Source organism: Larimichthys crocea, chromosome X (genome assembly GCF_000972845.2).
Source record: "Larimichthys crocea isolate SSNF chromosome X, L_crocea_2.0, whole genome shotgun sequence".
In the NCBI taxonomy this organism is placed as follows: domain Eukaryota; kingdom Metazoa; phylum Chordata; class Actinopteri; family Sciaenidae; genus Larimichthys; species Larimichthys crocea.
Window position 1 is genome coordinate 30,956,995 of NC_040020.1, and position 24,179 is coordinate 30,981,173.

The 24,179-nt window shown below is 40.5% G+C and overlaps 1 protein-coding gene across 1 annotated transcript in view; it reads right to left on the bottom strand.

Moving 5' to 3' along the window:
* Nucleotides 1-598: 598 nt before the first annotated feature.
* The window catches only part of LOC104925305 (protein phosphatase 1 regulatory subunit 29), a 208,862-nt gene continuing 185,281 nt past the window's right edge, over nucleotides 599-24,179 (bottom strand). The window contains exons 5-8 of the mRNA XM_027282861.1: nucleotides 17,310-17,841; nucleotides 16,243-16,392; nucleotides 14,895-15,889; nucleotides 599-14,381 (exon numbers count right to left, since the gene is read on the bottom strand). Coding sequence (XP_027138662.1) covers nucleotides 12,767-14,381; nucleotides 14,895-15,889; nucleotides 16,243-16,392; nucleotides 17,310-17,513 — 2,964 coding nt within the window. The 5' untranslated portion in view covers nucleotides 17,514-17,841 and the 3' untranslated portion in view covers nucleotides 599-12,766. The remainder of the gene's footprint in view (nucleotides 14,382-14,894; nucleotides 15,890-16,242; nucleotides 16,393-17,309; nucleotides 17,842-24,179) is intronic.

Consider the following 24,179-nt stretch of genomic DNA (forward strand, 5'->3'; position numbering starts at 1 on the left):
CCCTCTCTTTTTCTTTCAACTATTCTGCTGGAGTGAATAAAGGCATAATTGCATTGTAGACCGTCAAACGCCATCTGAGATGTCCTTTCACCTAAACCTTCCAGATGGCAAAATTCAAGGGACTAAATTTCTGAAACCAACAATCTAACAAGTGTGGCCAGTTCATGTAGTAACTGACCATTCCTCTTAAAAGCTCTTGTCACTTTTTGTGTCTAGAAATTAAGCTTGAGTAGCGCACACCATGAATGCCTCTAAGACTCTCCAAATGTGCGTGTCATTATCCTCATTTATGTTAATTGCCCTCTCTATAACAGCAGGGATTTCGTCCCACCATCAAGTGTTTCCATTCAGGTTTAAACACTTTTGGAATTTTGGTCAAACATTTCAAGTATACCCTGGTCTCATGTCCTCCGTCATGCTTTTATCAATCATTACATCAATGATTTACATTTTCAGCTTTTTTTTTTCCTTTTCCACCTCCTCCTTCTTTTTTTTTGTTCATTATCGGTCTGTGCTTGAATCTAAATCCCTCTCCTTACCATCTGTCTTTTTTCTTTTCTTTTTTCTAAACCTCTGGATACCTTCCCTTCTGTTTTTCAGTTTGATATTCACAATTGCTCTCACCCTTAAGTACATGTGAAGCCTGGCTTCATAGACTCTAATGCAGTAACTGGTTGAATTAGAAATGAAGTGAGAAGATTTAATCAAGTTTAGGGAGTGAGACAGGCTGAATGGCTGCAAGGCTTAAGACATTTAACACCATCACTCAAGCAAAACCTGGCCTGTGTGTGTTTGCTGGTGTATATTGGTACACAATGTGCCAACTTACACTACAGTATATGCTCACTCTGCCATCCCAGTCTGTAAGCCAAGAACACAAGTCTTGGGGGGTTAAATCCCCCCTTTAAGCTCCAATTATGAGGTTTTATTGAGTTTTTATCCGGAAAGTAACACTAGGTTTTGCGAGAAACTACTGTATCTTTAAAGAAGCGATGCGAGGGCCAACAAGTTTGGATTTGAAAGCTTAGTTGTTAAGGTAAGACAGTGGTAGAGTCAGGACAAGACAAGATCCAAAAACACCTGGGTCTGCATGAAACACACACAGGAGGATGATTTAAAAGACAGGTTTACAGTGTTCCACTCTTATACAGATGGTACTTACAGAGAATTGCCAGCATTACTTTGCGTTTAATCAAGCAGGCTTATACATTAAATTGTAGGCAGGTGCAGAGTGCCCTCAGAGAAGACAGATGTGGGCCATTGCATGTTTAGTGTTCATCGAGTTAGCATTTTAAATTAGAGGCCTGTACAAACAGAAAGTGGCAGTGGTGTGTTGTGTTGCTTCGATAAGAGTCAGCACAGCACACAAACACGAAGACTGTCTGATCAAATCCAACAATTCAAAGCTCAGCTGTCAGATGTCTCTGACCGCAGCTGATTGGGATGATATCACTGCCTAGAGGCTACAGTTTTCTAGAAAATCATCCGAATTATCCTTCAACTGTGAAAAATAATGATGTTCACATATCATCTCCCAGATTTCAATAAGACAGGATTCCCCAGGGCATGACATGTTTACCTCTTTGAGGTTCTGATCCCAGATTTTCATGGCTGTCCAAACAGGTTGACACCAGACATGCAGAATAAAGCTACCCCATGTGATAATTTTGAGTATGATGGCAAAACCGAATACTTTTACCACAGTAAGCAGAAATATAGTTCAATCTTATAGATTTAGAATTATTTTTCAGTCTGTTTAGTAACCCTTCCCTTTCTCTGCTTTGATTATTTCTCTCATGTTGGCCAATTGATAGACACTAGTTTAGAAAGGTCATTCAATTATAGTATAGTATACATATATTGTATGCCAATTTGAATGTGTGTGTCTGTGTGCCTGTATCCTGTGGCAATATCCACCATCCTGTACTTTCCCTGCCATAGTGGCAGAAGGCAATTAATGAGAGCCTGTGTTCTTATCTGCTACCTAGCAACCTTGACTGTTCCACCCGTCGCCCCCGGCAACCACTGCTGCTGCCTGTAATCGATTGCACAGCAACCGGGGACCGCGGCGTGACATGGCACTGAACCACTGACCCAGCGCCATGAGGGATGGACAAGCAAAATGCCTCAGGTTTAATCAACAGATTTGATGTCATGTTATTTTCAGCTACAGTGGAGTTTGATAATAGAGAAAAGCAAAGAAAGGATTTACTGTGAAATGTACACAGTAAATATCAGGTTTAGGGTCAGTGCCTATAATCTAACAGCCACCGTTGTGCACGAGCATTCAACAGTAGGGTTCCTAGAGCATTTTATAACTGAGGTAGGTCCTGCTTTTGTAACGTCTGAGGAAATTAATGTACTTTGCTCAGATAAAATTAACCTTCAGTGAAAAACCTGCCAGGCAGTAGATCAACCGGCAAAAGCCATATGTTTAATGAGTGGTGCAAATACTCACATAGTAATTTATCTGGAGACAAGATATGTCAAGACCTGCCAGACAGTGATTGATAGATAGATTGATTGATTGATTGATCACACTGTTTACTCTTCTGTCTTCTTGGAAACTGAACAACCATGTGGGAAAAATATAACAGAAACAAAGAGAGAGATCACAGATTGCAGCAAATTTTGAATAAAGAGAAACTCGCTTTTTTTTCCGACTGGAGACTCTAGCTCATAGTGTTTTCACTATCTACTACTGCTTCTACTTATTGCTGCTTCCACCTACACAAGTACCAGATGAATACAAGTGCAGGGAAATTCTGTGACAGGTGTGAGAGTAACTCTGGGAAAAGTAGGTAATTGCTAACTGATAGAAAAGAAGATGAGATCAGTTTAGGGAAAGAGAGTGCACCAAGAAATGAAGAGACAAAATGATATCCACTAAATATAACAGACTTGATGCTATATCCAAGGAATATCAGTATAGTCAACACCTAAAAAGACACTCGTGCACAAAATCCAGCATATTTTGACAGCATTCATTTGCTGCACAACAACCTGCTTCATAGAATCTCACATGCACATTTGAATGCCTGTTATTATATCTGCAGTTGTTGTTCAACATAAAGAGCGACCAGAAGCATAAGTAAATTTCCCTTGGCTCATGTTCCAGAGTTAGTAATTGCCAAAGCAATTGTTATTTAAGTGATGCTTGAGGAGCAAGGGGTGGCGTAATTATGCTGGGTTCCACTATTGCTAATATTTTAGCAATAGTGTAACTGGGTCTGGGTCTGTCAGAAAATAATAATGGATATCCTTCTATCTAAAAGGGATTTGTCTGGGAATTGTTATTATTTTATCAGGACAATAACAAGCAACACATTGTTGTTCAAAGAAAGAACGCTAGAGGTTACATAATGGTATTCCAAATTTAATGAGTGCTGATACCCAATTAAAAATAGGCTTTTGATATCTGAATACACTTGTGTGCCTTTTGTTAAACATGATTTACAGCTGATCAGCATTGACAGTATTACTCAGAATAACCACACTAAACCCCTACAGCCAAGATAAAACTTTACATCACACAGGTTGGAAGAAGACAAGATTATGTCATATGTCACCGTAAACAGACAAAAATCTAATTGAATTGAATTAAATTAAATCAAGAGGGTAAATGGAAGTAATGAAACTTTGGTATATTAGCAAAAATGCACTGAACGCTGTGGGCTATTGTGCAGAATTGGCACTGATACTGTGGTGAAACACCAGATAACACAGATCAGCACATCAGTAGTAGTAGTACTAGTAGTAGTAGACTCAGATTTTTATGTCTAATTTCTTATTTTTTGTAGTATGTTTGTCACACTTTAGCAGAAATATTTAAATGTTTATTTGTTCTTGCTACTGATCTAGTTGGTGCAAACGCAGCACTTTTTCATGTAGCATTGCTATGTTCTTGTACTGGTAGAATTAATGCTGCTGAATGTACGTTATACTTAATTTGTCATGAGAAATGTGTCCTTTTAAAAAAAAAAGTACTGTTTGTCTAGCCAGTGTCTGCTATACCATAATTTAACCTTTAATATGATAGTAGTTTACTGTAGTTTATATCGGTTCAATCATGCCATCCCGCTGCTTTAAATATTCTCTAGAGCACTTTATTGCCACTAAAAATAGTCCCTAAAATACACCACTGGCTCCTGTTTAAGTAATGCTTACTAAAAAATCAGGTGCCCAGCTGTTTCAGGAAATAACTAACCCTTTTTTTAAAAAAAAATGTGTTATTTGGAATAATGTCTCCAGTAGAAACCAATGGACTTGGGGCTGAGAGCCAACAGACTAAGACATTGTTGGTTTCAACCATTTTACCGTTTTTATGGTGAGGTAATAAATATCTGGTAGCTTGCTCAAGTATATTTTTGACAGCCAGACAGCCAAACTGCAGACTGTATGTACAATGCTGCCTCTCTTGCAGTCCCAGTGTCAGGGTCAAAGGGAATTAACAGTGCGAGATTAAAATGACCTGTGGAGCATCCAGTAGCACAAACACTACAGTTTACTTTGTGGACTACTAGATAAATTTCTCTAAATCCTTTTTGTCATTTTCTTATTTTTCATTACTGTTTGTCTTCTTCAGTATCTTCCCATTTTGTTTAGCTCTGTTCCACTGTACCCCTTTTTCTCTCAAATCACTGAACCAAAAGTCAGTAAACAGCAGTGATAGTCCCTGCAACACTGGGGTTTAAAAGCCAAAATTCAAAGCCTCCCCTTTACTTAACCAAGGTCTACATGTGGTCAGACATTTATTTTGCCCCCCACCCCTGCTGCAGGGCAGGAGTTGGGTTAACTAGCGCAAAACACTAGTTGTCAGACTGCAAGATAACCTGCTGTGCCAATGCTAATAAGGCAACAAGGGGCAGGAGTAGCAGGAGTGAAAGCTTTATAGAAAGAGAAGAAAGAGAATTCACTTGATCAGGATGACAATATGACAGTAATGTGCAGAAGAGGAGTGTAAGTTTGGTGCATACTTGAATAAGTATGGGATTACCATATCAGAAACAATATGGTGCGCACGCATGATGGTGTGTAATTACAAGCAGTGCTTGTGTGAGACATGAAATCCGTGTGTTGGCTGATTGTCTGCATTGAGTGTGTACGTGCAAATGAAAAGTGTGTATGGAATGGACAGCATGCAATTACAATCTATGCCTGTGTGACAGAACGAGCGAGTATTTGTGTGTGAGCGAGAGAGAGCGGGGAAGCGAGAGAGAGAGAGTGACAGCAAGCAAGTGAATAAACGCAGCCTTATTGGAGTGCCCTGTAGACTGTGAGGCAGATTAATTGAAAATGCCTCAGATGCCCTGCCTCAACTGTCACTCCTTCGACAGAACAGACCTTCATAACAAAATCCCTCACACACAAACAGATACACACTCACTCGTAGGATTATGAATGCTACCCATTCATGTTGAGGGTGCACTCATGCAGAGCTACATTGTCAGACAGAACAGGTAATGTGGAAGTGGATAAAATGCACGTACACATACGAATACTGAAAAGTAGACAAGCACTAAGAACACACATATGCACAGGATAATATTAATTTCAACCACTTCAATCTTCCAAAAGGACACATGCCTGCTGCTCTTTTTTTCTTCTTTTTTTTTTCTGTCTCCCCTTAAGAGGAACTGAAAAACAAGGTCCTTGAAAAGCCCAGCAGAGACAAGCATCTTATCAGCTCCTCAACACAGCTCTCAGGGTGTGTTTGTGTGTACGGATGAATGGGTGTGCCTGTACCCGAAAAGCTGAAGACATAAAATTATATCATCTACAAAACCTAAAAAGCGTTGACTGACCAAAAATAGGACTTAATCCTAAATATTCATACAGGTTATAGTCACTTATTAAAAATTGTGCTCTCAGTTAATCTTTGTATCTAATCAAGTGAGGTGTTGCAAAGGAAAGGGCTTCTTCAGCTGTGGGGAAAATTGTAATATGTAACTTGTAATTTTAAACTCAGACAGACCAGAAGGACCCATGAGAACTGCAAATGTGACATTCACAATGAGAAATTTCATTCCAACATACAAAGATAACAGATCATGAGAACTATAACACTAAAATACAAAGTGTTGAGAAAAAGAATGCATAAATTACAGAGAATAAATACATAACAACAAAAAATATGATATATAGGCCTGTAAGGGCATTTCTACAGTTGTTTGGTTCCACTCCACTTGCACATAAAACTTGCCGTTTTGGCACTTTAAGACCATTTGTGTCTGTAAACGTGGATAGAAATATTTAGTCCGTATTTTTTGTGGGCAGGTGTGAATATGGTATGTTTTGTGTGTGTGGGAAGGTGTTTGTGTGTATAAATGTGTATGTGTGTATTATGTATATTCAGTTATGCATGGAAAAGTATATGTTGTGTGTGTTCTCACATTTCATGTCCATATAGTGTAACTCTAATCTATTCAAACACGTACAGTATATTCATTGATTCTCTACAATAGTGTCTGTGCATGTGTGGTTGTGTGAGAGTGTGTGTTTGTCACAGTTGGCCACCGGTAGAAACTCCTCCACTTTTGTTGTATGTTGGATTCACAAGAGAACTCCCTCGGTCAGTCTTTCTCATTCGGTTGAGGAGTCAAATGATCAACAGATCAGGTTCAACCCACATATGAATCAACAGATTAACGACTCAACCTCAACAGCAGACAGACAGTATTGTTTGCAGTTAAACCACAGTCCCGCTTCCTCTTTAGAGCCAGTAAAACTAGCCAGGGCAAAGGTCAGCTTTGCTGGTCTTAGAGCATATAGGGGTTAGCGGTTGAATCCTCTGTGTAGCTTTCACTTAAATAGTCAGATACAAACATGTCACTCAGAGTATCTCACAGGGCAGAGCATCTCTCAAGGTAGGCAAGTTCTTTAGGCAGAGCCAAAGAGCAGCGGAGTTTCAGAGTGGTTAAAAAAGTGTAGAAAAGGCTCAATGAGCACATAAATCTGCCAAGACTGTACAATACTCAAAATATATTATTATAATAATAGAAAATATGAGAGAAATGCAGTGCAGTTTTTTTTTAAATAATGCAAATGTTTAAAAATGACTCAGAAGTCAAGACTAAGAAATAACTTTGAATTATCAAATAGTTAAACACACACACACACACAAAAACAAAACAAAAAAAATGAAAAAAGAACTGAAACAGGGAGGTAGGCACTGACTATTCATTAATTCATGAGCATAATATTAATGCTAACAAAATTATGGGATAAATAACTACATAGCTAATTTGGCTCTCAAACTGAACTGTGAAGGTCAGTTACCATAACTCTGGTCATATTCATTTTTTCAGCTCATGCTCAGAGTTCTCGGCTTCATTATATTTAACCATCTCCTCTTGCCTTGTTCACTGGGCTACAGTTGAATGAGCTTGGCCAGACAAAATCTGTGCTTTTCAAAGGGGGGTTGTGCTCTGAACTGAGCCTTCCAAGCAGTACTTTTTCCTTAAGTCTGCATATTGCCTCCAGCAAACCTCTGTCAATCAAACGATCTACAGTAGGTGATGCCAGTGTCTGTCAGTCCAAGAAGGCAACATTTCTATACAGCCTGACATGAAGGTCTGCCTTTGAGACAATGCAAAGAAGCCTCCTGAACTTTTGGCTCTGTCTATCAAGATTCGTGACAGCCCAAGAGAAGTCTACCTCCAAAGTACAGCTGCTCTGCATACAGGTTTGTTTGAATGCCTTATTATTGTGTTCATAAGGCCTCAGAAGAAATCATCTCTATGAAGAAACCAAGGTTTGCGGATACTATTAGTCTTGAATGATGTAGCTGTATAAAACTGTGAATTAAGCCCTGGCTAGCCCTGTTTAACCCTATAGTGGAAAGCAGGACTGTCCCACCCTGTCACAAAAATACTTATCTTCAAATTGCACCAAACTGCAGCTTCTGAAATGTATCTGATGTAAAAAGGTATCATATTTTACATGTTTACAACATAAATATATTATTCTGTTCAGCAGAATGCACAATTTTGTAAGGGAGATAAATGTATCAGGGCAACGTTGGAGATTAAATTCGAGGGATATTTTGTTGAATTCCCTTTATCACATAACTTTTGTCCCATGACTCCCATTTTCTAAACCGATACTTCAAGAGACGGGACAAAAGGTTATTTTCAGAGCACTAGTTCTTAAGCCCCTATCTCCTTCACCATTAACAAGTTAATAGAACATAAGGGGATAGGAAGAGGAATGCTTCTAGGTTTGCTCCTGCAAGCATAAAGTCAGCCTCTATCTGTACAATGTTTTAATGTTTACAGCACTAAAACAAAGTCCATGTTCCCACTGCACCTTATTGTATGGATAATAAAGTTTAATTAAACAGGAGCAAGGAGACCTCTCTGCCATTCTCAGGGAACCATTGCAAGTCTACAGTTTCTCTGCCAGAGGTTCGCATTGAGAGCAACTACAACTCCAAAGGGAGGAAATCAAGAGTGTTGTTCCATGATTTTCCATGACTATTGATTTGTGTTTTTCAATAAGCTCAACCCTCAAAAACTTAGAAAGCTGAAATGAAAAAAACAAACTTGTGCAGCAATGAGTCCCCAAGGCAGCCAGCAATATAGTTTAGAACAGTATAAAACTCCCATGAATTAGTTTGAGGCCTATAGAAACCACCCTTCTAGTTCTTAGATTAATAATAAAGGGAAAAAAAAAGATGCCTATTCACCAGAGCTGTTCTGCCCAAAGTACCTGTTAATCTCCAAGACCATAATCTTGACATTAAGTCAGATTTCTTTGCACTTAGACTCTCTGTGACCCCACTTTGGAAAAACAAGAGGCCCAGTGAATGGTTTTATTACTTTGTTTAGAGCAGACTCTATGCTTGATTACTAGTTTCAATCTACTTTTGGGATTCACAGCTCTGGACAGAGATGGTTTGACTTTACTCCTCAGGGACTGCCACATGTCGTGCCTTCTTACTTGTTCTCGGTTATTTATTTATTACTTTCTTCTGAAAGCCTGACACTGTCAGAGGATTTCTTCACATTGATTCATCATGTTGCTAATTGGCCAGACTGGAGAAAAGACATGCAGGCAGGTACCTAAGGTACAGTATCTGTACATCCATTAACTAGATCATTCTCAACTTGTGGATTCTGGCCCCTAAGGACTGAAGTCAGACACCCCTTATTGTAAGGGGGGTTAAAATGATTGCTGTCAAGCGAAAATAACTTCTGAAAATGAATACCTGATTAAGACAGAAAATATAACCCAGGAGTGGAGCAAGGCTTGGCCTTCTTGTGGATGGATTGCATGTAAAAACTTAAATGTATAGTAATATGTGCTTTTACAGAAACAGGGCAGAGCAGAATGAAGTCCATCTGGAGAAAAAGTCAAGTATAGATTTGAATAAAAGTAAGAGTGTTCAAATAAGAAAATGAGTAATGATGTTTAGTGCAAATTATGACAACTGGACACACTGTGCTTATAAATAACTGAGCTAATGTTATTCCTTAAATCTAGGGACAGGCCTTGAGGGTATATGCAGGTAACCTCAGCTCGATTACCCACATTCAGCCAAAGGAAGCCATTATTTTTAAAAAGCCTCCACCCCTGCATAGCCCGTGGTACTAATCTAAAACAAATTGATTGGTGATTCTTTGGACCTAACATGCAGGGTAGCTGCCAGTGGAATTTGAACAATATAGGCCAAAATAGAAAACTGGGTCCTTTATAAAAATGGAAGCTGTCCAACTAAGCGCCCAAGGGAATTTCCTCAGTGTTTTTTATTTGCTCCCACTCATCCAAATTAAGTTCTATTGATTAGATAGCAGAGTAATGATGCACATTTGACATCCCATTGTGAACGCTAGTGGGTCTATTGGATTGGCTGCAACAGATGACATAGAGAGGTCAGAGGGAAAATCATTACTCAATATGAAACACAATGGAATATCAAAAGCAAAAACAGTGGACGGATGATTACAGCATAATTAAAATGGCCAGTTCACCCAAAAATTTAAATTATTATTAATATTTTCTCGTTTACCCCTTTAGGTATCTAGCTGTTCAGATTTTTCTTTTTCTTTTTTTGAGTTTTTGATATATCTGAGATTTCTGCCACTGCACCAATAAAGCGGAGGTGAAGAGAATTGTTATTTTTGTTGCTGACGGCACTGAAAAATTGCAATTCACATTTTCTGCATACTTTGTACAATGTGCTGTTTTTGTTTAAACATGCACATGAGCACAATCTTCTATTTTTTCACAACAGATGTATCTTCTACTGGCTGACCTTTTTAATGGACCACTCTCACTTTCGCCATCAAACTCACACCTCGAACAGTGGTTGAATTCAAGACCTGTCAAAACAGTGATATCAGGATTAACCCAGTGGAAAACCAAATAGGAATGCATTATTTACAGGCCTGATGGACTGGTCCTTTCTGACCTATCAGACTCAAAAGAGAAAGAATCACCATTCACCCAGGAGGTTAAATCCCAGACTAGCTCACAATGGCCTGCTCATAACCAGCACGGTCATGATGAAGCATAAATCTGACCTTAGTTTTTCAGACTATTTGTCTGAGGAGCATTTCTGTCTGCAAGAGTTAGAAGCGACAGAAAGAGGTGGCACTTGGTCAAGCATCGGAGAAGCAGAAAGAAAGCTAGACAGGCGAAGGCAGCCGTCATTAATTTCAATCAGGCTCCCAGTCTGGAGGAGTTAATAACATCAGTACGCCCTTCTGACCTGAGATGATGGTACAACATCAACCTCCGCAAATTACTCATTAATTTACCCCATTAAGTTGGACAGAGGTGATGGGCATGAAAAAACACTGAGGGGAATTAATTAATTAGACTTTTTAAAACAGAATTTATACCTTTTCAATTGAGATGTATTACAACAAACAAAGAAAGGACGTCAGGATGCAAATGGTGAGGATAGGAAGAGTGGGCAGAAAGGGAAATATAGATGATCAGCTGAAATAAACATTTTGATAGTCTTGATGTTGATGTAGTATGAGAGCATGAAGATAATTTATATGGATGAGAAGTACTTTTGTGTGTGAACATCCAAACCAGTAGGAATCCTTTGTGCAAGTAAGAAACACTGGTCTCATGTGAAAGTCATTTTGTCTGTAATAATACCAAGCCTTGCTCCTGTTTAGTTAAAAAAATTTCACACATTTAAAACCAAATTCTAAGTAATCAGAAACAAAATTAAACCAGGGCAGTTACTTTCTTTTTTCCTTGGGACTATATCATTTTCTGTTAACCATATTGGGAAGTAAAATGAAATAATAATAAATATAACCAGAAACTTGTGAAATCATACCTCCCAAAGGCACTTTGGTCCATAGCAACCTCCCTACCAGAGCACAGAAGGGTCATATATACTGAGTGGAGAGTCAGCCAGTCTAATGCAGAGTATATCCCTAGGGCCTTCACTCTGCTTACCATCCATTTTATCTCACGTTTTGTGCAGGGAGTATTTGACATATTTTCAGTTTCTATGCAGACTTGCCTTGAGCTGATACATGACTCCTATATCGTCTCCTTAACACTGGTATGTTCAAAATGAGATGCAGCAAACCTCTCTGCTCTTAATCTGCCTCTATTCCTAAATGTGATTACAGGTTCTTTAATATAGGAGCGAACACCTGTCTTACCGACCTGCATAACCCACCCTAAAGTAATTTCTGCATGACTTGCACTATTGAAATGTAAATTTCCTACCTCATAGGTTCCCTTATCAAAAGAAATATGCTACACCTGTGAATGGGAAATGGGCTACGAGACAAAAATGCCTGCAGGTCTTGAAAGGGTTTACTTCACATTATCTAGATAGACAGACAGACAGTTGCTAGGGCCAACCGGGTTGTTATCTATATGCAAAGCATCTTCACTAAGCTATCCATTTTGCTACCATGGAGGAGACTGTGAATAATGGACGACTCAGCCCCAACCCTAACCTTACTCCACCACCTACACACAATCACTCACAGCAGCATGCACAAACTGTATATACATGCCCACACACCATTGAACATATGTAGTTAGATGTTTCAAATCGATGCATGCTCAACATCCAGCCTCCCTGACCTATTCTTACATTGGCTAATTGCCAGGAAGAACAATTAGCCCAATAAGTATCACTTAATGTCCTCCCCCAAAGAGGGAGATTCATGCTATTATAAAACAAGTGCACCTAATTTTTCATCCTGCTCCCTCATTATTTCACTAAATGATGCTTCTATAGGAGAACAGGTGTTGGTGCTATGGAATTATTGTTTTGTGAAAGGTGGGTTGATGGGATTAGAGAAATAAGGGGCTGGGTTTAAGTCATGAATGCGGCTGTTTCTGGTGAGATAGCTGAGCTACAGTGTGCCAGTAATGAGGTAGAAGTTACCTGTTTGTAATCACCTTTGCTTTGCTCATTAGTTGGGTTTCAGCATGTATACGGAAGCCTGCGAGGACCAAAGTGCCCAGTGTGAGGTAGTCTGGTGAACACCTTAATTTTTGTTCATTATCTCTCAGTATTTTGGTGAACACAGCCAACCTCACAAACAACCTCTTAAAATTTCAAATAACTATCAAATAATCAATTCCTAAAAACAAACAAAAACAACCTAGAGAGAATACCTTTTTAACTCTGGTTTCAGCATGGGAATGACCCTTCTCACTGGATATCTCAGAAGAAATCATTATCCGTCTTGCTACATTAACATCTATCCCCTTCATTAGTCTGCTGTTGGTATCCAACCTCACAATCTCCCTTATAGCGTTCAACTATTTCCTCAGCTTACAGCTTCTGCTGGGCAGAAACCCCCTTCCAGTAGTCCAAAATATCATGAAGGTCCTCGTCCTTGGCAAACTGCACCTTCTTACGCAGGGCATGGCCTGCTGCTATATAGGATGCTTCCTCTCTGGGGCTTTTCTTGTAAGGCCGGAATCGCTCCCAGATCCGGAGTGTGCTCTCAGATGAATATTCTGGACTGGAGGAGTAGCCAGAATTGTAGTTGTGGTGACGGGAAGGTGAGAGCTGCGAGTAGGTGGCTGTGGCATCCCTCTTGGTGCGGCCCAGTGGCTTGAGAAATGAGGCCTTTTGGGCGGGTGAGGGTGAGTCGTTGACACCCTCATAGTAGAGTGCCGGAAAGGAGTGGCGATGCTCTGAACTGTGGTAGTCTGGCTGAACCTCCAAGTGGTGCTGCTGCTGTCCGGGGCCAACCACTCCACCTCCCCCTCCACTCCCATTATTACACCCCATACCACCCCCATTTACGCTCACTCCACCACCATTTATATTTCCCATCCCATTCCCGTTGCAGCCCCCTACTCCCCCACCTCCTCCACTTCCACTTCCTCCACCACAACCCACAGGGCTGCCTTTTTCTGGATACTTGGGAGGATCACTGCGCTGCTCAGGGATATCCACACTGTACACCCTGGTACTCTTGACAGATCCCACAGCAGGGGCACCACAACGGTTCTTCACCACAGCAGTGTCAGCACTCAACTGCCGCTGCAGGGGCCGCACTGCATTGGCTGGGGGTGGGTCACGGTAAGGAGGGGAGAGGAATCCCCCACCACTGATCCCTGGCCGCTCAGACAGGGGCATGACCAGGGGCACTGGGGCCATAGAAGGTGGATGAGGCTGCTGATGTAGCTGAGGATGAGGCTGAAGATGTGGTTGAGGATGAGACTGGGGATGAGACTGGGGGTGAGACTGGGGGTGAGACTGGGGGTGAGACTGGGGGTGAGACTGGGGGTGAGACTTTGGATGCACCTTTGGGGAGGAGGCCATTATCTGGTCTCCAGGGTGACCCGGAGAGAGGGGCAGGAGGTTTCGTGGGAGGGACGTGATGCAAGTTGGAGGCTGGGAGGAGGACACGGCATTGTCAGCTGTGGTCACAACATTAGCAGAAGCATCCAGTTTCAGGGCATCGATGCAGTTGTTGATGATCTGGTTCACCTTGTCCACCTCCTTGGCAATGGTGGAGATCTCTGATGCTGAGCCACGGCCGTCATCATCCGAATCCTCCCCAGCCTCTGTCCCATTCTCAGCCCCACCTCGCATATCCACAACTACTTCCCCTCCTACCCCTGTTCCTCCAGCTGCCACTCCTCCCTCCCTGCCTTCCACTGCAAGTCCTGTCGTCCTCACATCCATGTAGTTGCCCTTGCCGCCCATTGCCTCGGAGAAGGCAGTTGCCATTTTTTCCACCTGTGGCAAGGAGGAGAGGCGGGAAGAACTAGTATTGGTTGAGCCATGGAGCATGCCTGTGCTAGACGAGGCAGATGGGGGAAGCTTGCCTCCTGCTCCTCCTGAATGGTGGTGCTGGTGGTGAGTCTGCTCCTGGAGACGTTGCATGGCACCTGGGTCATTGGCCACTGCTGCAGCCGCCTCTGGACCATACCTGAAGAATGCCAGATTGACTTTAGAACAATCAATACATCTTTTTTTCATTATCTGATGTCATATTGTGAACAGCGTTTTGCAGATTACCCTAAACAGTATGATTAAAAAAATATATATATCCGAATATATTTTCAAAGCTGGTTACTTTTACTTAGCAATGTAATGGGATGATTGTTTTAATAAACTTTCAGATAAATTAGGAAATAAGATATCCTAAAAAGCATGACCCCATCTTAGTAAATATTATGATTGATTGACAAAATGTTCACTCATTGTCAAAATAAATCAAACTTTTTTGGGAAAGGAAACCAATACAAAGCAATGAAATGCAGCAACACAACCTATTAATTAATACCCATGGCATATATTGCTTAAAATAAATCCATTATACCCAACGGACACATAAAGCAGTTGCAGTCACTATCTGTATAGTGGCTCTTCAACAAGTCACTGTCATGAAAAATTATTAAAATAGGGCTTTCATTAACAAATATTAAAATTTTTCTAGTACCTCATTTCCAAAATAGTTTTCTTCACACTTATAGCTTTCTGCTTTTCTTCCTGGATGCGCCGCCGTCTGAGACAGTAATAGACGACTCCAAGCACTATGACCATGCCAAACAGACATCCCAAGATTGTCATGATGTAGTGGGTAGTTGTGGATGGATTAGTTCGTGGGTCCTCTGGCCCCATAGCTCGTGTAGTAAAGGACAAACAGGTGTGGTTGTATCGCTGAGATTTGCTTACAGAAACCACGCAAAAGGTGTAGTTTGTGTGCGGTTTCAGCTTGTCCAAAGTAATTATCTCCTTCTTGATTTTAAGGGGCATGATGTCTGCAACAAAAGTTTGGTTATACTGGGAGAGGATGTACATCTTACTGTATGGTCTTGGAATCTGCACTATTAGAGAAGCGGTGTAGAGGGAGACAGCTTGAAGCTTCATAGAAATTTGATGACTATAGGTGGGATCAGCAGTGGATGATATGGTGGGCTGTTGGTACAGACCTTGGTCTGGGTTATCCAAACCCATCCCTGAGCCATCTTGATCTGGCGTCTGGGAGGTCATCCCAGGAATTTTTACACCATTGCGACACATGGATAAAAGAGCGTAAAGGGCATTTTTTCCATGTCCAGGCACTGGGCTCAGGAGGGGATAACCAGTCATTTCAACAGGGGTTTCGCACTGGAGGCGGTCGTAGGTGTGGGTGACATTGTTAAAAGCCTCCAGCCAGGTGAGAAAGCTATAGAGATCACAGCCACAGTGGAATGGGTTTCCTGCTAGTTCACACACCATCAGCCGGGTGAGGGGAGTGAAGGTAGATGGGTCAAGACGTGCCAACTTATTGGAAGATAAGTCCAGGCTGCTGAGGCTGAGACACTCCCAGAAGGTGTTGGTGGCAATGACCTCAATGAGGTTGTGTTGCAAGAAGAGGCACTGCAATCGACCCAGGCCTCTCAACATGCCCTCACTCAGGTTGGTCAGCTTGTTGTAGCCAAGCTGGAGAACCTGAGACAGAAAGAGACAAATGTGATGTAATGTGAAAGTAATCTGCCCATTTGAAAGTTATGCGCTTACAATTCACTTCAATGTATTATTTTTCTCGGAACTAGATACATCATTGTTGCACATGAACTTCGCAAGGTTGAAAAATTCATCCATGACCAGCTTGGTCAAAGTAGTGACTTTATTAGAGGCAAAGCAAATTATCCAACCACATTTGTATGAATGTATTGTTCTGTTTTCTGTTTTTCATTTTTAAATGGTTAGAAAGATGTCTTATGAAACAAATGCAGTTCAGCCAAACAATGTGTGGGTGAGATAAACAAATGCATAAATACAAAGTGTTCTTGGATGCAGACCTGTAGGTTAGCTTGTCCAGCAAAGGCCCCATCCTCGATGTAGCTGATCTCATTCTTGGTAAGGTTGAGGTCAGTGAGGTTTGTGAAGCGATACATGGAAGTAAAGGGCACAGCCTTAAGCTTGTTCTCATTCAGTCTCAGGTCATGAACCTAAGAGACAAAAAGGAGTAGTAGACTTTCAGATGAAGCATTGCACATTCTAGCAGCTATAATGGAGGGCCTAAACTCCTTGCCAAAAATACCTGCCAAGAGGATATTGTACCTCCATTATTCCCCAATTATATAGCTGATCAGAATTTGTGTTTAGTTAATCACAGCCAGTTTGCAAGCAGCTGATCATCACACCTGAGATAACTAGCAGTAAATGTTGTCGCTAGCAATGGAATGTAGTTGCATGTTGACATGTTGACATTGCAACTGCAACGGGTGCTCTGATAACGTATCTTAAAGTTTTTTCAGTTTTAATCATTTACTCAGTTACACTGCAATGAAAAACAAAAATGCTTGCCACTTCTATTTTAAAATGTAGACTACAGCAAGCCATGACACAGTGTTAAAGAAGAATTAACTTCAAAAAGTAATGCTCTTACACTGACTCATTCAGACCTTAAAGTGCAGACTTGAGGTTCTTCCTGTCCGCTACAGATGCTGTACTGCTGCATATATACAGTGTCTATGCCAGCCAATTGTAATTCAGTAGCCAGCAATAAAATAAAAAAATAAAAAAATGCTGATGTTCTGTCTCACCAACTTTAGCTATTGTTTGCTTCGGTGCCATTACAGTATTTGATTAATATTGTGTTCCTTTAAAATTATTAAATTACATTGTAAATACTATATTACCATCTTTGTTGTGGTTATCACAGCAACCAAAATAAAATCACAATGATCAAAATCACACAATAAACCACAAGAATTATAACAGAGCATTAGATTCACTTGCAGCTTTACAAAATAATCACTCATGATTAATGGCATGTGCTCTTTAGTTGACACCATATTAGCTCAGAGTGCATGTAAAGGCATAGTGGTGGAATAAAAGGTAAGACTGATAAGTTCAAACTCACCGTGCTGTTGATGTGCTGGGGGATGGTCTCATATGGAGGCTGGTTCTGACTGCAGATAGCCAGCCAAACGTAGCCTTTATCCCCCTCTATCAGCCAGCAATCCCCTTTCACCATGCCAGGCAGGTGGAGGAGCAACAGTGCAGGGAGCAGAAGGGAAAGGAGAAGGGAGGGAGAAAGGGGGGACAAATGGAGTTTGCTGGCCATGATTTGGAGTTTCTGAGGTTGCCTCAGTAGAAAGAAGGCAAAGAAAGGAATTGAAGGGAGTAAGGCAGTGAGCAGCAGTTTCAAATCAGGAAGGGTGCAGGTCAGGGGCAAGCAGGCCAAATCTAAGTTGAGAAAAAGGTGAATGGTGAGGCGTCTTCACTGTGATTAGAGCTGAGCTTGTAGCATGGCAGCAAGTCCCGTCCTCATTTTAGGTGTTCCACGTCAAATGGTTTTCAAATATGTCGCCCCAGCAGCTACTCATGGCCCCAGACAACCGTACGTCTTGACACCACAGATGAGGAAATACTCTCAGAGGAAGGGAGGAGGCCTATATAACAGAGAGAGAGAGAGAGAGAGGGGTGTTAACATTAATAGTGATAATGACAAAATGATTAAGAGCAGGCAGAAAATTGTAATACAGTTCACATATCCCCAGATGGTTTTGAATTAATTGAGTTTAGGTCTCATTCCTACAAGAACTATATATAAAAAAACATGTATATGAATCTAATACCCATGCTACCCAATCCCTTCAAGGCAATGCACAACGGTAATAAATCCATTTACTGACATGATTATTTCATTAAGTCTCAATGAAGCCCAGAGAAATATATTTTGACTTTTCAAATAAAACCAGGATTATAAGTGTTCTGTAATTATTCATGTTCATGAAACTGACAGTCTCGCATAAGAATAAATTGCAGCTCCTCTGTTCTGACATTAGCATAAGGTGCACCAATAGAAATGGAGATTTCTAAAAAGACTATGAAAGCAATGCTGCATTCCTTTGGTGTTGTTTTTTTCATTTTTCACAAAGTTCATCAGTTTGCAACTGCAGTTCTATTATTTCAACTCCGAGGTACATAATGTAACAATAAAAAAGTAATAGCTGCAGTTATACAGGGGTGAAAACGGGGAAATGGGCTTAGTGGAAAACAGAGGAGGGCTGCTGTAATTTGCATGTTTTAACAGGATACTAGCTGACATTTAGCTATTTACCTTTCTCAGGGGATTAACTGTGGATTAGGCTCTAATCCAGCATAAAATATTATGTATCTCATCACCATGGCTCAGACTCTTTTAATTTGTTCCCAAAGTTTTGATTCCCTCCTAGGGAATCTAGCCACAACATTAATGACAGGAAATTGATTGTAAGAAAGACTGAGTAATAGACTCTTCTTAAGTACTTTCTCTTTTTTTAAATTCCAAACAAACTCCCCTACTTTAGGCTGCTTCAGTGAGATGAAGAAAATATAACCTACTGCAAGAAATTAAGCAATGACATCGGTAACTCAGTTTGCTCAGGAGTAATAGAAGCCAGCTTTGGATGCTTCTGTGAAACTGGCCCATTCCTAATAGTCTGTCCCCCCTCCTCTGTCCAGACTTGCAACCCAGCTAGCCTTTCAGTCACTTCTCATTTCTGTCGCACCACACCCTGAGCAGTTCTCTGTCCTCTTTTCAGATTGTTCCATGAAATTGATATTGACAATTCAATTCCTTCACCACGGGCCTTCAATTTGCCTCTGACCCAGAACCATTGTCATCCTTACATGTGTGTAAAATAAAACACCCACAAAAAGCAATTTACAGCTTTAGCTCAGTGGAACCACATCTAAAGTAACCTCTTTCAACCTTGACAATTATGAAAGTTTTTCATTAATCAGGAGGACGTTTTCAGTTGTTTGATTGTCTGTCAGGAGAATTACAGCAAAACTAACGGCCCAATGTTTTTGAACCTTAAGTGAGTCCCATTAAAGTTGGAAGTAGATTCAAATCACAGGGCAAATACTCAAATATTTTTATTTTGTTTTGTAAAATGCATGAAGGGTCAATTGTAACACCGGTCAATAGCAAATTGAACTGAACTTGCCATGCCCAGTGTAATTAAAGTGAATGGTGTGTTGTACTTGCCATGCCCAGTGTAATTAAAGTGAATGGTGTGTTGTGACGAAACATGCAACAAAATGCAACAGCCTTCAATTGCATGGAGATGTATATAAATGTAAATATGAGATTTTATTCAGACACTGTAAATAGTTATTAAAATGGGCCCAACACACCAAATTAAATATTGGAGAAACAGTGGTCCACAGACCATAGCAACCGTAACTACATAATTTGGACATGCCCTAAACTGAGAAGATTTTGGAAATAGATGTTTAAGACACACAAAAAGAAATGTCACAAATGGTGGCTATAACACTGATAGGCATTGGCAGAAGGGCTAAAATATGTTTTGCAAATACTGCAAAATGCAGTGGACTAAGAAGGTATGGGGAAATACAATCTGTGTAGATGCCATGAGACTTCCTCTAAATGAACCAAAAATACAGCTTCTTAAAAAAGAAAAACACCTTGGGGGTCTGCGCTCTGGGTGCCCTCATAGTTTGTCAAACAATTTGGACAATGATCATAATGGCCATGCCACTGACACATATACTATTCTTTCATCCTGTTTCTGGATTCCTTCTCTTCTTACTCGTTTAAGTCTAGTGTCATGATGTAGTGATACAATCCTGCATATCATTGGACCACCAAAATGTACTGTGTCATGCTTGTGGCGACCTGCTGCTGTTTTTGCCTGGAAGCTAGTTGTTTACTGGTGAAGCCAGCCACAACACCAAGATCAATATAGTGTTATTTTATTTGCAATAGTATAATTATCCTGATCACACTAATTCAATCGTATTGTTTGGGTTAGTCTCTCTCTCTCCTCATCTCTGTATCTGTATTTCCTTTTTATCTCTCCATCAACTTCATTCTCCTCTTGTTGGTCCCTTTCTTTCTTCTGTCTGCATTGTTTCAAGTCTGCTTATCTCTGCTGCCTTTCAACTAGAAACACAAATGAATATGCTTCATCGCCAAGAAACAACCTGACACCTTTTGTGTGCAAACACATCCCCTCCTTGCTGCTTTTATCACATTCTTGCCATTGGTTTTATTTTGACAAGAAGCCAGAGGAAGAGACTGCCTTATTTCCCCCTTCCTTTCTTCTCCAAAGCAGGTTCTCTTTGTGTTTAATTATTATCCCTGATAGCTGGGCTTTAATTAAAGCTTTGCATCTGACAAACAACACTAATGATGTCAGGTCGCAGAGGCAAATGGAAAGTTTCCAAATTACTGGAAGGCCCGTGAGAAACACAAAGAACAAGTGTGTTTTGCATCTGTATTTTCCTCATTGGAATATTACTGGATAACGTAGGATTTTACAGATCTGCAGAGTGATATTGAAGTTATAATCTGCAGTGTTTTATGTCTGTGCCCTTTTCAGTATGCAGCTAGATTTAGAATCAACATTTGTATATTACTTTTTCTTTCTTCTGCTGTTAAAACATGAAACTGCATATTTTAAATTCCTATTAATTGATTCCTATTGCTACTACAATCATTTTTACTGAGCCGGTACGTCTTTTATTACCCTTTTGATGTTTTTCTAACATTTCACTTATCTCAGTAAATTTACCTTAGGGCACATGCTTTTTAACATGACTGCTGCTAGCAGCTCTTTGAGGCTGAGCAGTTCAGTACAGTAGTGCTTTGAGCTAAATGCTAAGATGCTCATAATGACAATACTAATACAATCCTACTGATACTAAGCGGGGTACCATCTCCAGCCTGATTGGAATATCAAATCTATGGTCATAAACTAGTGTCATATTTTTACCAGATGCAGTGACGATGAAAGGAACAATATTGACACATTGACATCCAGAAAGATTACTAGTACATTGATAGATTACTGATGCACTGACTCCATTGTGTGCCCCTTTTTCGCATTTCATGTGATTTCAACAAGCACCCTTCACGATAAAAGCCATCTTCTGATCTCAATCCCTTAAGCAAGAGAGCAAGGATATATGAGCCACAGTTACCTTCCAAATAATTTAAAAAAATCATTCATTTCTTTTATAAAACTTTCACAGAATTGGATGCTCCATTTTCAGCCCAAAGGTGAATGATTTTAGCTGATATTAGCGGAGCATGGGGGGGGGGGGGGGGGGGGGGGGGGGGGGGGGGTAAAGCCCTGGAGACAGATGACTGACTGTCATCTGTATTGTAATGATGTGCAAACCTTTGTAGAGATATATAGTTTGACTTGTTCGCTTGCTCATTTCTACAATTCATAATAACTGAACTCTATCCACCCGTTTCAATCATGGCACAGCTATTGCGGGGCTGACTGACAGCAGAATCTGAAAGTAGAAACAACTTAATTAAGTTTTTTAGATAAAGTAAAACCTGAAAAATGGACAAAAGTGACTATATTGACTTGTGCGGAAAATCTGTAATGTGGAATAACAGCATTTGCTTATTGTAAAGACAAAAATGCTTTGTGTTATGTAAAACCATAAGTGTCACAGCTTGGTGTAAATTTCATCATCTGAGGGTGTCCACATAATCTCTGTTTGAACATCCACATACCTCCAATCAGTTGTGCCACTACACCACAACAAGCTACGGGATGATTCTTCCAAGTGGATGCCAAAAGTATGAACAGAAATACTACATGTCTGTAGTGTTTGCAGCTTGTATATGTATGTGGGAGTATGAGATTGAGGGACAAATGTCACAATGTGTAGACCCATTTAGGGGACAAATATCTAGTCCTCAAAAGGTCAGCCATGTATTTTTGATAGACATTATGAAGATATGGTTTAGGGGTTAAGGTTAGAATTGGACTAACTTAAAGTTAGGGTGAGGGTTGGGATCACATTTTTTTAAGCCTCAGGGAAAAGAATATGATTCAATGCAATGTCCTCAAGTGTAAATATGGTCTATGTGCACTGGTGTGGTGTTCACTGAGATCCTGTCTCCCACCGGAGCCTAGACTAGAAGAGTGGAGAAGAGGGCAAAAACAAGGAAGACAAGAGTAGCACATCTACCCTGGAGACCAGGTCATGAACCTTTCCATTGAGTGAGAAAGAAAGAAAGACAGCTCGACAGACAGGAGCTAGAAAACAGAGACAGTGCAGATAGAGGGAAGCACCAAGGAACATGACACCAAACAGATTTTCCCACAGTTTGTCAGTGAACCAGTCAAGCGGTCACCCAGTAATTCAGAAATCCGACAGACCATGGCCATTCAACAAGGAAATCCATCATCAGTCAACCCGTCAGTTTGTCAAACAGATAGTCTGATCAGTCAGTCAACTTCTCCGTTTGTCAATCAGTCCATCAGTAAGCAGGACCAACAGCCAGCCAATCAAATACCCAGTCAGTCAGTTAGACAGCAAGTGAATCCATGGATCAGCCAACCAGTCAGTCAACCAGCTAGTTGGTTATTCAGCAGGTAGCGAAGGATGGAGTGCCATGGAAACAGAGCTAAGAATTATGCCTATTAGCGCTATCTGTGCATCCCGGCCTGCCTGCCAGCCAGTCTGCCTGCTTTACCTTCAAAGCTGCTGTGCTGGTCCTTCAAATCCATTTACTCGCTCCTTTCTCTTTTCTCTTCTCGCTCTTTTCTTTCAACCTCTCATGAAGCTGCTGCACTGTTCCCTCAGATCAAATAGGCTTGTGTCAACTGACTGTAGCCATTTCTTATAATGCATGAAAAATCAAGTTTTTCTTTTTAGGAAAATCAAAATTATATTTACAATAAAATTAAATAATAATAATAAAAAAACCTAGCCACAAAATTAAATGTAGCAGCAGCATAAAGCAAAAATATTAGAGGTTGATTTTGAAGGAACACATCCTCTAATAATGCTTCAAAATAATATGAATACGATTCAACAACAATGATATGAAGTGTTTTAAATAAGACTGAGATACACTGATAGAATAGCAATTCAATCCACCTTATTCCTGCTTTTCTTTCATGTTCTCTTTCTGCAGCCTACTCTCTCGTTCATCTCAACTCATCCTGTCCCTCTTTCCTGGTTCTTTCCTGTACGTTGAATTCTCACCAGTTTTGTTTAGGGTGGATGTAACATCTGTTTCTGTTCCAGACAAATTCCCACAGGAAAAGCAGACCAGAGAAGAAGTTTTCAGCTGCTGAGTGCTTCCAGCCACTCAGTCTGTTCTGTGAAAGCTGGTTGAATTTTTTTGAATATAAACTGTTACACAAGTGGAGCAGTGTAGTAAATAAAAATAAAAACTGTAAAATATCAAAATTTCCAGAAACCATCCCTGTGTTACTGTGGAATTGAAACTAGTTTCTACTGAAAAATTATCCCAGGGAACTGACCCCTTTAAGTCTTTTGATTGGCTATTAAACATCACCAACTTTGCATTGATGCCTGATTCAGTTAATTGACTTACCCACTCAGACTTAACCAGCCTCATTTACATTTGTTCCAATGAGTAATTTCCTAGAACAATTTAGAGTAGACCCCAGAGACCGACATGAATGTTCAACACAACGATTATATACATATGAAGTTATACAAGCTAAGAGAGCAATGGGTCAATAAAGATGTCCTTACACTGTTTATACAAGTAAATAATGTCAGATCGAAGCTCTTGAGGCAAAGCTCTAAACAGGCTGCGGTTTCCCCAGCTGCTTGCTCACTCTTAATCCGAAACATTGAAATTGTTTGGCCTTGTTAGATTACCGTGGCCCCAGTGAGAGTCTATTACAGTCTGATGTTCCCGCTGAGTCTCTGGATGAGGCTCAGACATGCTTAGTTGTGTTCTCATAAACTTAACCCGGAGACATGCCCAAGG